This window comes from Hibiscus syriacus, unplaced genomic scaffold (genome assembly GCF_006381635.1).
Source record: "Hibiscus syriacus cultivar Baekdansim isolate YM2019G1 unplaced genomic scaffold, ASM638163v2 tig00111027_pilon, whole genome shotgun sequence".
Taxonomy (NCBI): Eukaryota; Viridiplantae; Streptophyta; class Magnoliopsida; order Malvales; family Malvaceae; genus Hibiscus; species Hibiscus syriacus.
Window position 1 is genome coordinate 3,915,779 of NW_024062960.1, and position 15,186 is coordinate 3,930,964.

General features: G+C 30.9%; 2 protein-coding genes across 2 annotated transcripts; one reads left to right on the top strand and one right to left on the bottom strand.

Annotated features, from left to right (window-relative positions):
• Positions 1–2,081: 2,081 nt before the first annotated feature.
• On the top strand, positions 2,082–3,724 carry LOC120151017 (reticulon-like protein B12). Its single transcript, XM_039163575.1, has 4 exons — positions 2,082–2,262; positions 2,645–2,825; positions 2,990–3,201; positions 3,318–3,724. Exons 1-4 carry the CDS (start codon positions 2,196–2,198, stop codon positions 3,485–3,487), a joined length of 630 nt encoding a protein of 209 aa, XP_039019506.1. The 5' UTR covers positions 2,082–2,195; the 3' UTR covers positions 3,488–3,724.
• Positions 3,725–4,728: 1,004 nt separating this feature from the next.
• On the bottom strand, positions 4,729–7,546 carry LOC120151016 (mitochondrial uncoupling protein 1-like). Its single transcript, XM_039163574.1, has 9 exons — positions 7,381–7,546; positions 6,609–6,827; positions 6,423–6,501; positions 6,199–6,332; positions 6,007–6,105; positions 5,816–5,920; positions 5,318–5,392; positions 4,982–5,068; positions 4,729–4,792 (listed from the first exon to the last, which is right to left on the bottom strand). Exons 1-9 carry the CDS (start codon positions 7,462–7,464, stop codon positions 4,748–4,750), a joined length of 927 nt encoding a protein of 308 aa, XP_039019505.1. The 5' UTR covers positions 7,465–7,546; the 3' UTR covers positions 4,729–4,747.
• Positions 7,547–15,186: the final 7,640 nt, after the last annotated feature.

Here is a 15,186-nt window from a genome sequence, read left to right on the forward strand (position 1 = left end):
TGGAGGCAACGTCTTTGTTGTTATGCTTCTCTCTATATTTTATATTGTCTTCTTTTGTTCATTAAAATCATTGATTATTATTCTCTGTTTAAATCAAAAGAAATAACCTCATCAAATGCTGCAACTACCCTTCAATCCGAATCCAACGCCAAGAACACAGAATTGTAGCATGAACCACAGTAAAAACTCAAAACCGTCCGTGGGAGACGATATTATAATCAAGACTTGAATTATGGACCTTAGGGGACGTTTGTTTAACGGAATATAAGATTACCTTTCAGAATAATATTATTGGAATGTAACATTACTATGAGAATATTGTATTACCTTGTTTGGTTTGTTTAGCAGGAATGTAAGATTATAATGTTTGGTTGGAGAAATATAAGATTACTTAGATGTATATTTTATCAAATTATCCTTGTGATATATTTTTTTTAAAGTTAAACTTTAATATTAATTTATAAATATTTGAATGAAAATTCATAAAAATATTTTAATCTTTATACTATCTAACTTTTGAGGAGAAATTACAATTAATATATAATTAATATAATTAGTATATTAAATTTATATTTTAAAATAATGTTCATAAGTATCATATTTATTTATATAAAATATAATATAATATAAAAAATAATATTATGGTAGTAAAATATTATTTTAAATAATTACATTTTTACAATAATACTATTTTTTTCATTCCATAAAATTATAAATAGTAAAATATTGAATATTAAAAATATAAAATATTTTAAATTCTCAAAATTATTAATATTTTAGTAAATCAAACTCTTTGTATATTATTATTATTTTTATATTTTGAGTAAAGTATAAAAATTAAAAAAATTAGAAGGATTATTATAAAAAAAATTCATTAGTCCAAGAGTATTCTTGTCTAAAGTGGTGGGAATGTAAGATTACCTAAGAATTTGGATGTAATGACATTCTCACTATTTTAACAAAAAAATGCTACTATTAGGAAAAGAGTATTCACAATAATGTAAAATTCTGTGAACCAAATGTGGAAATACAATTCTAAACAAAAATATTTCCCTTGATAATGTAAAATTCTGCGAACAAAACACACCCTTAGGGGGTTTGGATAGGGGAATGTGGATTCCATTCCCATGGAATCCACATTCCCCCGTTTGGTTAGCCTGGGAATCCTATTCCCGGTAATGTAAGATTACCAATAGTGAATTTTTTTGGGTATATTACCGGGAATGTCATTACCTCCCATTCTTTAGGTATTGTTGAATTACCGACGTTTTGGACTAAAATGCCCTTAAATTTTTTTTTAAAAAATATTATTCTTCTGTCATTGAATAATAAAAATTCTACGAAGGTTAAATTACAAATTTATCCTTAAATTATTTTAGATTTACAAAAAAAAATTAAAATTAAAATTTTATATGAAGTTCAAGGGTTAAAATAAAATTTTACCCTTTCATTAATTTTTTTATATTTTTAATTTTGTAAAAAATTTATATAAATATTATGAATTTAAATTTTTTAAATAATATATATAAATATTTTTCTAACTTGTAATATTATACAAATATATAAATGATAATTTGATTAAATATACATTCCAATAATCTTTTATTACTTTAATCAAACACATTAATCTTACATTCCTGCTAAGCCAACCAAACACAAAATACAACATTCTCAGTAATCCTATTCCCTGGTAATCTTACATTCTCACTGGTAATCTTACATTCTTACTGATAATCTTACATTATGTGAACTAAACACATCATATAGTGTTAATATACCGGTCGTCAGTACGCAGTGTAATTCATTTACCATGTTACATTTAGGACAACCCTAAAAAGTTGTAAACCCCTAGGAAACAAGGCACATGAAATAAGCAGTTTAGTAAAGGGGAATTTCTCTCGTAGTTTAATTAATAAATTAATTATTGGAAGAGAGAGAAAAAACAAAGTGAGAAGAAAAGTTGGAAAAGGCATGAGTAGGATGACGCTTTTAGGCTGGAATCTGTGGCAACCAACGTTGCCTTTCAACGGTCATCCTTCCATAGGACATTTGCAAAAAGGTTAAAGAAACCAATTACTTTGATATATATATATATATATTCTTTTTATCTTCTTCAAGTCTGATGCCATCAAAATTTTGGGTTTTAGACGATCTGATATTTGATTCTATTGAAGGGTCTTTTATTTTTCTCGTGAATGGATTCATCTAATCGACTGTTTAACAGACAGAGAACTGTTCATGAGATCCTTGGCGGTGGTTTAGGTAAAGTTTCACACCTCTTTAGTTCTGGGTTTTCTTTAGAATTCAGTTTGATCCACTGTTGAACTTGATTGAATCACCCATGGAATTTTCATTGGTTTAGCTTCTTCTTTTTCTTTTACTGTGAAATGGATCTTCTTTGATCCCTTGCTTAAGGATCAAAAGTGTTGCTTTAAGTATATACAATGGAAATCGTTGATCTAATGCTATTAGTCTGTCCGTTTAAGATCTCATGCACACCTTGGAGGTAATTGGATGCAGTGATGGACCGAGGCGGCAATCCCCTGAAAATTTTAAATTCTTATATATTTAGATATTTTGTTTGTATTTTATATTGATAATCAGTTTCCTAACATGATTGGATGATTTTTTTTTCTCTGAACAGTTGCAGATGTGATGTTGTGGAGGCGAGGGAACTTGACAATGGGGATCCTGTTGGTGACTCTAGCAGCTTGGGTGGTGTTTGAGAAATCTGGTTACACTCTGCTATCACTTGTCTCTAATGTTCTTCTCCTCCTCATTGTCATTCTTTTTCTCTGGGCCAAATCTGCTGCAATTCTTAACAGGTAATCGGTGCCGCCGTGCTTCGTAAACTCGGAATTAATAAGATGTTATCAGTTTCTTTTACCAAATCCTTTCTAAAAATGTTGATAATTTAAATGATATGAAGTTCCCTTTTGGCAATTAGGAATTAGCAACTAAATTTTACTTGTTTGTTGTCATAAAATAGGCCTGCTCCACCACTTCCGGAATTGTATCTATCACAAGAAATGGTAGATGAAGTCGGAGCGTTCATCCGAGCCCATGTAAACGATTTTCTATCGGCTTCTCGAGATATCGCATTGGGAAAAGATGCAAGGTTGTTCTTCAAGGCTGCTGCGTACTTGTTGCTGATTTCAGTTGTTGGTAGCCTTGCTGATTTCCTTACTTTGGGTTACACCAGTAAGTTCAAATTCCGCCTTCATCTTCATCGTCTTAGTCATCATCATTTACGGGCTTGGTGTCATAGTCCTGAAACTGTAATATAACTGCTAGTATATGCACTTTCCTTCTGGCAGGCCTTGTTGTGGTCCTCACGGTTCCAGCACTCTATGAGAGATACGAAGACTATATCGATTCATATACCGTACTCGGAAGCAGGAAAATGCAGCAGTTGTATGTAAAATTTGATTCCAAGTTTGTGAACCGGTTCCAGAAATGGATTTTGGAGAGGCAGAAACTAAGCTAATTTCTTTCGTTTCTTCCTCGGTTTTTTCTTTCTTCTCTAGAATTCGTTTTCCTTTCTGATTGAGAGTGAAAAAAACAGGCACAAGTGTCTTGTTTTGAGCATTGGAGACGTGGAGAAAAGCATTTTCTCGTCTTAAGCTGATGTTTCCCTCTGGTACTGTTTCCGGCATGTGAGTTCATAGGCTCTTGAGCAGAGAGATGTAATGTAAGCCACCACTCAATGAAATTATCTCTGTGATTGATCAACATTTGTACAAGGTAATATAGAATTTATGTTATTAAATCTGTAATTCGAAACAAACCCGAATTTTAACTCGGGCGGTAAAATATCAGGTTGATTCGTAAGGCTATTAGGATGTAAATATCGGTGAAGACTAAGGAACTTAATGACTAATGTCGTAATTTTATTATTATTGTTTTTTATTTGCAAATAAAATGGTAAAGTGATAGTGTTGGTTGTCGAGGGGACTTGAATCGTATAAATGAATATATTCACGAAGATTAAACGAATATGTTGGGGAACACTAAACGAGTATATTGGCTAAAATATAAATGAACATGTTTATGAACTCTAAACGAATCAAACATGAATACGTTAAAAAATAAACCAATGAAGATGAACACAATATTAAAAATTTAAATGAACACGAATTGAACATAAACACATTTAAAAATAAACAAACACAAACATAATCTTATTTATTCAAATTCGGTTTTTTTTACACTCCTGGTCATTCCTACTCAAATATATAATCAATTATTCATATTGAAAAAAATACATCCATTTTATTTCCATATTAGATGATAATAGTGCTCGTGATTAAATAATAATTTGTTAAAATAGAATCAAATTCTAATTTCACAAAATCAAAGTTTGTACCACATTGCATATTGGACCAAAGTTTACATCTCACATTGCATATCAGACTAAAGTTGTAATTTTGAGACTTATCCCATTAAAATATAGACAGAAAAAAAGGTACTTGAGCAAAATAAATTCAATCTTCCATGTTATTGCTTGCCATGGATCAGGTATCAATGAAATGACAACAGTTTTGAGAATAAAAAAACATCATTTGAAAGCTTCAAAGTTTAGTGAAATTTCAAAAAGATCCCCCCAGGGTTTACAAGCATATCATAGCTCGTCTCATGACATAAATATTATGAGGGGGGAATTGGATAAATCTGTATTATTCTCTGTAAAACTTCAATTTCAATGGCACTCCCCACTTCTTGCATTTGCGGGATTGGATTGTTTCTCTTAAGCTCCTCGAGATGATTCTAGCTCTCTCACAAATTTCTTTGCCTGTTGATTAGGAATGCAGAATGTGGTAGTTTTTAGATAAGCAACTAAGCGAGTTAGCAATAAACAAATAAAGCTGCATTTGTGAACAATCTAGGTATGATGTTGAGAAATTGAAAACCCCTGTTTCTGCTGATCGCGAAAGCGAATACCAAACACAAGGGGTTGGGGGAGAAAAGTTTGCAACTTTACCTGTTCTAAGGTAAGAAACATGATCACATTCCAAGATCCTAGCCGTCCGAAATTCGGGATGAAACCCTTATAAAAGGCCAAAGGTCCCTGAAAATGATAATGTTGCTCTAAGTTAAATGCTTGTTCACATTAAGATTTTTACCAGCTGGCTGCAGCTAGTACCCTCCTTAACAAAATGGGCCATAACTCATACAACAGAAGGTGAAGCGCTTAAAGTGTGGGAGGCATTAATGGTTAAGAGAAATGAAACCATTGCCCAAATAATCAAATTTCAATGCATGATTACATCAATGATTCCTAGAAAAGGAGAAACAAGATGAAAGAAAGCAGGCATACATCATTTTTCAATGTTTTGATGAAACAATCGAGCGTGCTCTTGTAGGCTGAATCTCCCATCATTCTTGACTTAACCTGCAGGGACATGACTAACAGCCATTAGAAAAGATAGGATAACAGCAGATTCAACCATCTTATGAATCAAATGTAGATTCCTCTGGCTGACTAGGTGAAATGGAAAACAGACCTTAATTCAAACATGCTATCACCTAGACAGATATTGCAATATTACTTCGGTATTCGAATAGGTTTTTCTATAATTACATTTCCATATAGAGCATAGCATATTAAAAACTCCTTATAATATAGCCAGAGCATGTAAAGCTAAAGATACTTAGTTTGCACAGAAAAAGTGAAGAGGTCTCTGTAATCATATACGTGCTACATGAACTCATCTTCATACAATATAATACTAAGTTCATCATAACCAGCAGATAACAGAGATATACTATTAAAAATGAGTAAAAAAGAGGCAACATATGAACTTTGATGACTTACCACATCAACTGGAGAACCAATACAGACAGCAAAAAATCCAGCCCCAAGACCAGCAAGGAGGTGTGTGACAACATTATCGGTGAATCCAGGGAGTTTCAAAATCGTCTGCACTGAAAGACATTAGAAAAGGAAAAAAAACGGAGCACTTTAAAACATGAAGCTCAAGTAACTATGAGCTTTAATTACTATACCTGCTTCACTTGATCGTAGCTTGCAAGTTCAGCAGCATTTATAATAGCATTTCGTGCTATATTGGGTGTAAGTCCAGTCCAAAGAGCTGCAACTCCTTCCTAGAGTTTGAAGATAAGGATGCAAACAGAAGAGTCAGAAGTTGGTAACAACTCGTAACTTAGGTATCTCTTTTATCTAGACAGACATCTAACCGTTCTAGCAATAGTGTAGTAAGCATTAAGTGCCCCAGAATAACGCCTAGGAACTCCAGGTGGTAGTCTCCCTTCAGCTTGGAGTCGAACTTTCACAAGATCTGTTGGATTTGCCACTGTTATTCCTAGAGCACCTGTTCAAAGAAAGCTCAAGTACAGCACCAATCTTGGTAAAATGTCCAGGCATAACAAGTAATCCCAGCCAAATGTTCCATTTTCCTTACCAGTTGTAAGGGCAGCAAGTATTTTCTTGGTCAAAGGAACATCTCCAACATGATCTTTCCCAACATAAAAATTCTTAACCTGACACAAGGTCAAATTTATTTGTGAACTGTGAACTGTGATCATGTTAAACAAGAAAACAACCAAAAAAAAATAACATTTGTTTGAGAAGAAGGTGCAACACTCACTGGCTCATACATTCCGATCCTCAAGCCACCAAAAAGACATTGACGATGCAATCCAGGAATAACACCTTTCCAAAGTGCAGCTAAACCCTCTTCCTTCGCGATAGTACCAACTGTACCTAACAAACCCCTGTATTTCGGCAAGACTGCCGCATCTCCACCAACAGCTTTCTTCTGAAGCTGAAGCCTAACTTTGGCAGTGTCCAAAGGAATTGTGCATATCTGCATTAAATTCAAGTGCACTATAATATTATTTGAACTTAATAACAAAGCAAATATATTTCTTCCAACAATTTGAATCATAAGAATCTTTCTCAACCTCGTGCGGCGTAATTGATTCGGCAGTGACCAGATTGAAAAAAAAAACATCACGCCCTTTTTGCAGTTCAATAATCAGGAAGTCAAACATTATTCATTTCGCATACAAAAATTTTTCAAATCCATCGGTCGAAGTAGTTGTAAAACTAACCAAATTGTTGGAGATGTTGAAAGAATATGAAACTTAAAATGAAATATCTCTAAATCAACAACTTTATTAATCAAATTTTGTTCCGCAAACAATAATATTCAGCTGATCCGTCAAATCTCAGAACCGAATAGGAAAAAAAATTCTCTCTTACAAATTTACAATCACGTAATCAATCAAGATATTAACTTTTTTTATACACGTTTCAGTAGCCAAAACCGAAGAACAAGGTACAAAAATACTTCAGAGACTGAGAATTACAAAACTTGAGATCAAAGCAAATATATATTTTATATATATATAAGCTACCTCAGCGAAGCAAGCAGCGAAAGCGCTGCTGACGAAGGTTCCAGCGAAGGAGATATCGGATTTACCCTTTCGATCGGCCACCATTTTCAATCTCTTTCTCTCTCAGAAGAAGTGAACAGTAGTATTAATTTATCCAGGAATTTGAAAGCAGATAGTGTTATATAAAAAGGAGGGTAAAGAGCGTATAAAAAACAAAAATGAACAAGAAAAGAGAAAAAAAGGTATATCGGGAAAAGTGATGAGTCGGATTACGCAATTTGCCAATTGGGACGGCTGGCTTCCTTATTTGAATCTTTAGTCATTACTATCTGTTTTCAATTACAATTAAAGAGTATTTATGATGACCACCAACCATTTATATAGTGAGATAAGATATTAGATCTTTTAAGAAATATTAGAGCTTTGAATTTTGGTGTATGTGAATAGATCAAACTGGATTGAGAGGGTCGTCATCGTCTATGTAATATCTAATCTGAATTAATCGTTTAATAGATCAGACATAAGTTATTAATTAAAAAAAAAAATATTTATCATGGGATTAGGCTTATGAAAGAGACATACATATAGTAAGCTATTCAAGTTTTTCTCTATCAAAATTCAGTCAATACTTGATTTGAGCTCAAATTTGATTTAAATTTTTAGTGAGTCAAAACGAGTTACTTAATTCTCGACTTGAAAAATTCGCAAGCAATTCGAAAAATAATATATTAAAATTTTAATTTATAAAATTATGTTCTTAATAATTTAATATTTACATGTTTTTTTTAAAAAATGTAGAATAAGATTTTCATGTACTTAAAGGTTCAGGTTATTGCTTGAACTTGAGTTTGAACCGAGTTTGAGTTAAAGTTCTAATCGAGCTAAGTCTGTGAATGTTTTGAGTTTAAGTTTTTTCAAGCTTGAGTTAAATTTCAATTTTTGATTTTAAGTTCGAGTTGAACTTGATAATTTCAAACTCGAAAGCTTGCAAGTTGAGTTCAATAATTCATAAACTCAACTCGACTCGTTTATAGCCCACGTGAGATAAATAGGAAAAATTAGGGGAAATGGTTAAAATAAAAAATATATGGAAATGTTTTTGTTTGAAAAATGATTTAGAGAATTGAGATAATTTGAAGAAAATTGGTACTGAGATGAAACATTAAAAAATATGTGTACTATATATCATAAGCATATTCTTAAGATTGTTAAAGCTCAATTGATCAACTGAAAAGGTGTCAAGAGTGAGTGAATTAGCCTTTTGAAAATTTTGGGTATGGAGTAAAAAGAGATAGACAATTTGCATAAGAATTTATAGTGATTCGACTTCTAAACCAAGTCTACGTCCACTACCTTAACTCCACATTAAAGATTTTTTAACAAATTCACTAATTTGTTCTTTTTTTTTCTAGGCTCAAGAGTAACCTTTACAAACCCCTATCTTTTCAAAGGCTAAGATATAACCACTACTCTTTTTACACAAGGATAAAAGATGTAAACAAGAAAAATCTAACAAGTTAGATGTTTACAATAAGTATACTCACAAGAAAACAAATAAAATATTTGTAATGAGCTCAAACACTTATGTACAAGAGAAAAGAGAAACTAAAGAGTGAAAGAGCTTTTTTCTTTATCTCTATTACTTGGATACGTGTTGTAACATTCTTCAAGTGTCCTCAACTTATTTTTATATGTTGAAATGAGTTTGTGGTCGTTTTTAGCCGTTGGGGGTGTTTTGGAGCTGTTGGGGATGAATTTTCTACAAAAATAAAACTACCTAAAACAGGGAGTATCGGTGTTCTTTTAATGAGTAGTGGTACTACCTTTGTAATTTTTAAATAAACTAGTTGTTAAAGACCGTTGGGCTTGACCAGTATCAGTATTAGGGTTCATGGTACCGATACTACTGTGTAAAGTAGTATCAGTACTAATTTTGCATTCTATAATTTGAACAATATGGAAAACAACTAGTAGTATCAATACTACTAAGAGAGTATCGATACTTCTCTTACATTTGGTATCGGTACCACATGAACAGTATCGATATTGTTCATGTAGTATCAATATTGTAAGAACAATATCGGTACTACTTACCCAGAAAATTATTTTGTGTTCAAATTCTAATTTTAATGGACTTTGAATTATTTTTGGAAACTTTGAACAAATTCAATCAAGTCCAAAAACATTTTTGCCTTAATTTGTTATATCAAAATATTATAAAACATGGTTCAACAATTTCTCCCTTTTTGATATAACAAAATATTTGAAAATTGTTTTTGGCAAATCTCCCTTTAATAAAATATTTAATGAAAAAAATATTTGGAAAATATTAAAACCCCTTTTTAATTGAGAAATTAAAATTTTCAAACCTATACTTCTCCCCCTTTTTGTTATATAAAAAATAATTCAAATTTAATGGTTCAAAACAACAATGGAGAAAAAGTAAGAATTTTAGTATAAAATCATTTGAAAAATCAAAATTCCCCCTCAATAAAAGCATTCCAAGAAAACTTTTGACACAAAATTTTAGTACTTAAAAGAATGTTGAATTTCAAAAAGATGAGAAAGAAAACACATTAGTAACACATGAAATTCAATAAATCCAAGTCAAACATAATTTATGCAATATCAACAAATAAGACATTATAACTCATAATAATCATAAAACATTCTAAAATGTTATGCATTTAACATAGATATCAATTGTTAGAGGGATATCGCAGGCAATAAAGAACATATGCATAAACATTAAAAAATTTAAGGTCAAGAAAATTAAAAGAAATTTCAAACACAACTTAACCAAAAACAAACATTATGATGAATTAGAATTTTATAAAATCATTTTCCAAAAAAAAATGTTTATCATAACATATTTTAAACATACATGAGATACCAAATAACAATTTATCATTTATGCTCAATACTCATGCATAAAAAAAGGCAACAAATATACAAAATCAAAAGGCTTTAAGGTTAGAGGTTACTCATCATTCTTTTGTGTGACTAGAGCATTTAAAATCATTTACCTTTATCACCATTACTCCAACACACCTACAAGAGATATTCATTTGGATTTTGGTACCCAAATTGCTTTAGGTCCTAGAGAGTTAGTGCCAATGTCTCTAGTTTCCAAGGGAACTCATACTTGTCTAATTTTAAAATATTTTATTTTCTTTATAAGACAAGTGTGTACATCATGACCATGAAAATGGCAATATGAGTATTTTGTCATTTTTAACATAGTTGAATTGTTTTTAGAAATGATTTCTTTTTCTTTTGTTAAACACTAAGCTTAACTTTCAAATCAAGATTTTCTTTTTCCAAATCTTCAATTTTGATTTTTGAAAGCTCAAAATCATTTTTCAAGATTTCATTTTGTTTTTCAAAATCTAATTTTGATTTCAAAAGAAAATCATTTTCAACTTTAAAGTTTGAAATCAATTTCTTATATTTAGAATTCATGGTCTCAAATTCCAAATACAATTCATCATAGGCAACTTGTAACTCATTAAAAGAATAAAAATTTAATTCACTAGAGTTAGAAGTTACCATTGAATCTTCTTCGATGGCCATGAGGCATAGGTTGGATTATTGGAGTCATCTTCAACACTCCAAGCCACCATAAATGTCATCTTCTTACTTGATCCCTTCTTCTTTAGGAGGGAACTTTCATACTTAGCATGCCTCGTTCTTTGATATTCGAAGCACACAGGGGACCCTTCATTTTGCTTGATTCATGTTTCACTTCCTTAGAATTCATGAATCTCTTAAATCTTTTGAAGAGCTTGGCCATCTATGTTTTTAATCTACATTCATCTCTTCACTTGAGTCTTGATTACTCTCATTGTTGGAATTGAAGGCAATATCTACCTCATTCTTCTTGTTGTTTTTATTTTCTTCATCTTCTTCTTCTTTTTGTTCTTTCTCCTTTACCATCAACTTATGAGTGAGAAGACAACTAATAAGCTCATCAAAAGTGAGAGACTTTAGGTTCTTAGCTTTGATAATCGTCATCTTCTTTGATTGTCAAGACTTTGGAAAAGAGTAAATCATATTCCTCACAAGTTTCTCATTAGGGATGACTTTTCCAAATCCCTTGAGATTGTTGACAATAACGGAAAATCTATCCGTCATAACTTTAATATCTACATTCGATTTCATCTTGAAATTCTCATAGCTATTGTTGAGAAGAGCCATTTTGGTCTCCATCACTTCTTCGGTTTCTTCATGAGTGACTTGGAGTTTGTCTCATATCTCATTGCATTTAAAGAAGAGGATATTCTTCCATATTCATCTAGGCCTAATGCATAAAATAGAATGTGCATTGACTTTACATTGAGTTGGAACTTCTTCTTCTTTCCATCACTCTAATCATCAATCTCATTGGTTGGACTAGAGTATCCCTTCATAATATAGTTCCAAGCTCCTAGATCGTTGGCTTGAATGAATATCATCATTTTATTCTTCCAATAGGCATAATTTGTAGCATTGAAATAAGGTGGCTTGTTAACTTGTTGGGAGTCTTCAATGTAGTAGGAGTCGGAGGTTGAAGTCATATTCTCAATTGCATCGGAAATTGGTATAACTTCTTCAAGGATCGTCTCAAGGTTGTTAAACTTTCTAATGAGTCAAGTTCTGATACCAATTATTAGGATTGTTGAAGCTCAATTGATTAACCGAAAAAGTACCAAGAAGGGGTGAATTGGCCTTTTGAAAATTTTGGTTATAGAATAAAAAGATATAGACAATTTACATAAGGATTTATAGTGGTTCGACTTCTAAACCAAGTCTACATCCATTACCTTAACTCCACACTAAGGATTCTCTAACAAACCCACTATTTTGTCCTTTCTTTTTCTAGGGTCAAGAGTAACCTTTACAAACCCCTATCTTTTCAAAGGCTAAGATAGAACCACTACTCTTTTTATAAAATGATAAAAAATGTAAACAAGAAAAACCTTACAAGATAGATGTTTACAATAATTATGCTCACAATAAAACAAATAAAAGATTTGTAATCAGCTCAAACACTTATACAAGAGAAAAGAGAAACTAAAGAGTGAAAGAGTTTTTCTCTTGATCTCTATTGCTTGGATAGGTGTTGTAACCTTCTTCAAGTGTCATCAATTTATTTTATACGTTGGAATGAGCTTGTGGTCGTTTCTAGCCGATGGGGGTGTTTTTGGAGCCGTCGGGGTTGAATTTTCTGCAAAAATATAACTGCCCAAAACAAGGAGTATCGGTGCTCCTTTAATGAGTAGTGGTATTATCTTTGTAATTTTTAAATAAACTAGTTGTTAAAGGCTGTTGGGCTCTACTAGTATCGGTACTAGTGTTCATGATATCGATACTACTGTGTAAAGTAGTATCAATACTAATTTTGCATTCTGGAATTTGAACAATTTGGAAAAAAACTAGTAGTATCAATACTACCAAGAGAGTATCGATACTTCTCTTACATTTGGTATCGGTACCACATCAACAATATCGATACTATAAGAACATTATCAGTACTACTTACCAAGATAATTGTTTTATGTTCAAATTCTAGTTTTAATAGACTTTGAATTATTTTTAAAAAACATTTTGCCTTAATTTGTTATATCAAAATATTATAAAACATGGTTCAACACATATATTAGTATAATGGTACGAGTATGAGTCAATCGACAATAAGAACATATATATTAATTTTATCTACAATCATTCGATTAATATAAATTTAAATTTTTTTATATTTAATCACTTGAAAAAAAAGTAAACGATAGAGGCCGATCATGTAAGAATAACAACACCATTATAATTTACTAAATGTACATGTATGAACACAGCGTTTTTTATTCGATGTGCAAAGACAAAATTATTACATTTTAATTATGTTACCTATAAATAAACTTAAAAGAATTTGTAGTAACAACTTTTTTTTAATAAAATAATAATAAAATTGTGTATCCCTATATATGGTGACAAACAAAACATTTTTTGAATAAACAATCATAAAATTATCCATTCCTACATATCATGATTTATATTAAAAAAATTAAAATTACAATTTAAAATTTCTAATTTTTTATAGTATAATAATAATACTACTACTAATCAAATTAATACTTGAATAACTAATTGGAATTATATTTAAAGTTGATTGACATGATAAAAGATTTAAGCAATAAAAGTTTGTGCAAGCCATTTGGCATATTTGGAGGGAATGAGAAGCAAGTATTGTTGAAGTGGGAATGAATACTTTTCCTGTTCTCCATCTTATCAGCAATACAGGACATATACCTTTGTCATTTCCAGTGGCAGCAGTAAAAGAATAAAGGGTGTAGTTAGAAACCTTAAAAGAATACGGTTTTCTACATCATTCATTTGCTAATCTTTAGCAAATATAAGTGTTATATCTCTCAAGAATAATTTACATAATTTTGATACAGATTACTCGTCAAATAACAATGTGCAAACAAGATCTCTGACAGATACACATGATGCGAGAGAACGAAATCTAATATTTATCTAACTGTCGACTTAAAATAATCATGATGATATTAAGAATAACACGCGCACTAAAAATCATTATAGATATTCTTCAATATAGTCAAAAAGGGTCGACACCTTTAACAATCCTACTCTTTTTTTTTTCTTTTGACCAATCTCCTGTAATACAAAATCATCGTCCAATGATTATGTTTTTATTGATTTCGACTTTCTATCCAAATCAGAAGATAATAGAGATGGATATTTCGTATTTCACGAAATATTGTTAAGTAAAGATCGACGATAAGCAATACAAAACCAGACCATGTATTGTCTCATAAGATGATTATTTCTTAGGAAACACGTGCGTACGGGTCAAAGCAAAATCATCCAAGAGCAGGGAATAATATTGCCCAGTCACTGCCAGCAACATTGAGGCAAATTTCAATCGGACAAAACGTAATCGTTTTGACAGGGAAATATGCTGTGCTCAACCTCATAATGCTCTAGTTTTCATAGTTTACGCAACCTTTTTCTATTTATAATACTCCCAAGTCTTTGTGCCATTAAAAAATGGGAAAACAAAATATTTGGTAGGTTTCAATGGAAGTTTATTTTATTAAAAAGAGTTAATTACATAACATATTCTCAAGGTATGACTCTCATTTTAAATTAGTCCCTAAACTATGACCATCATTCTAAATTATTCCTTAAACTTTTAAACATTTCAATTTCATCCCCAAACTATAATCTCCATTCTAAATTGATCCCCCAAACTTTTTGAACATTCCAACTTTATCCCAAAATATATGTATATACTATTCGCATCCCTTGCTAATAAAATAGTTGGGCCAAGTTATATTATTGTATGTATGAAAAATAAAATTTAGATTAAATTATGGTCTACGCTAATTAGATATTTGGATGGAATTGATGATGAAATTGGAAGATTTAAAAATATCATTAACGTTGATATAATAATAAAATAGGTAATAGATGGATGATTTACGTTATTATAATTCAAATACAATATATATGCGGTGAATGTAAGTGCCTATCCTATCAAGATTAAAGAATCACTCTGAAAGTAAATCTAACTACAACTTCAATTAGTATGTATAATAAATTAGTAGGATAATCAAATAATCATCAATTAAAGAGAAGGTAACAATAATTTCAATTTTATAAAAATAAGATTAAAGTGTGTTAGAAGAACAAACTAAAGCATCCATAGTTTTATTAAAAAAAGAAAAAGATTTATTAAATAAAAAATAAAAACTCAATTTTGTAAAACATATTCATAAAATAAATTTTAGAAAGATTAAACAGGGAAAATAAAGGGAAAAGTATGAA

Coding starts and splice junctions, on each gene's coding strand:
- LOC120151017 (XM_039163575.1), top strand. CDS start 2,196: ATGGATTCATCTAATCGACTGTTTAACAGACAGAGAACTGTTCATGAG. Junction 2,826..2,989: donor TCTGCTGCAATTCTTAACAG/GTAATCGGTGCC, acceptor GTCATAAAATAG/GCCTGCTCCACCACTTCCGG. Junction 3,202..3,317: donor CCTTACTTTGGGTTACACCA/GTAAGTTCAAAT, acceptor TCCTTCTGGCAG/GCCTTGTTGTGGTCCTCACG.
- LOC120151016 (XM_039163574.1), bottom strand. CDS start 7,464: ATGGTGGCCGATCGAAAGGGTAAATCCGATATCTCCTTCGCTGGAACC. Junction 6,502..6,608: donor GGATCGGAATGTATGAGCCA/GTGAGTGTTGCA, acceptor ACCTTGTGTCAG/GTTAAGAATTTTTATGTTGG. Junction 4,793..4,981: donor TGTTTCTTACCTTAGAACAG/GTAAAGTTGCAA, acceptor CCTAATCAACAG/GCAAAGAAATTTGTGAGAGA.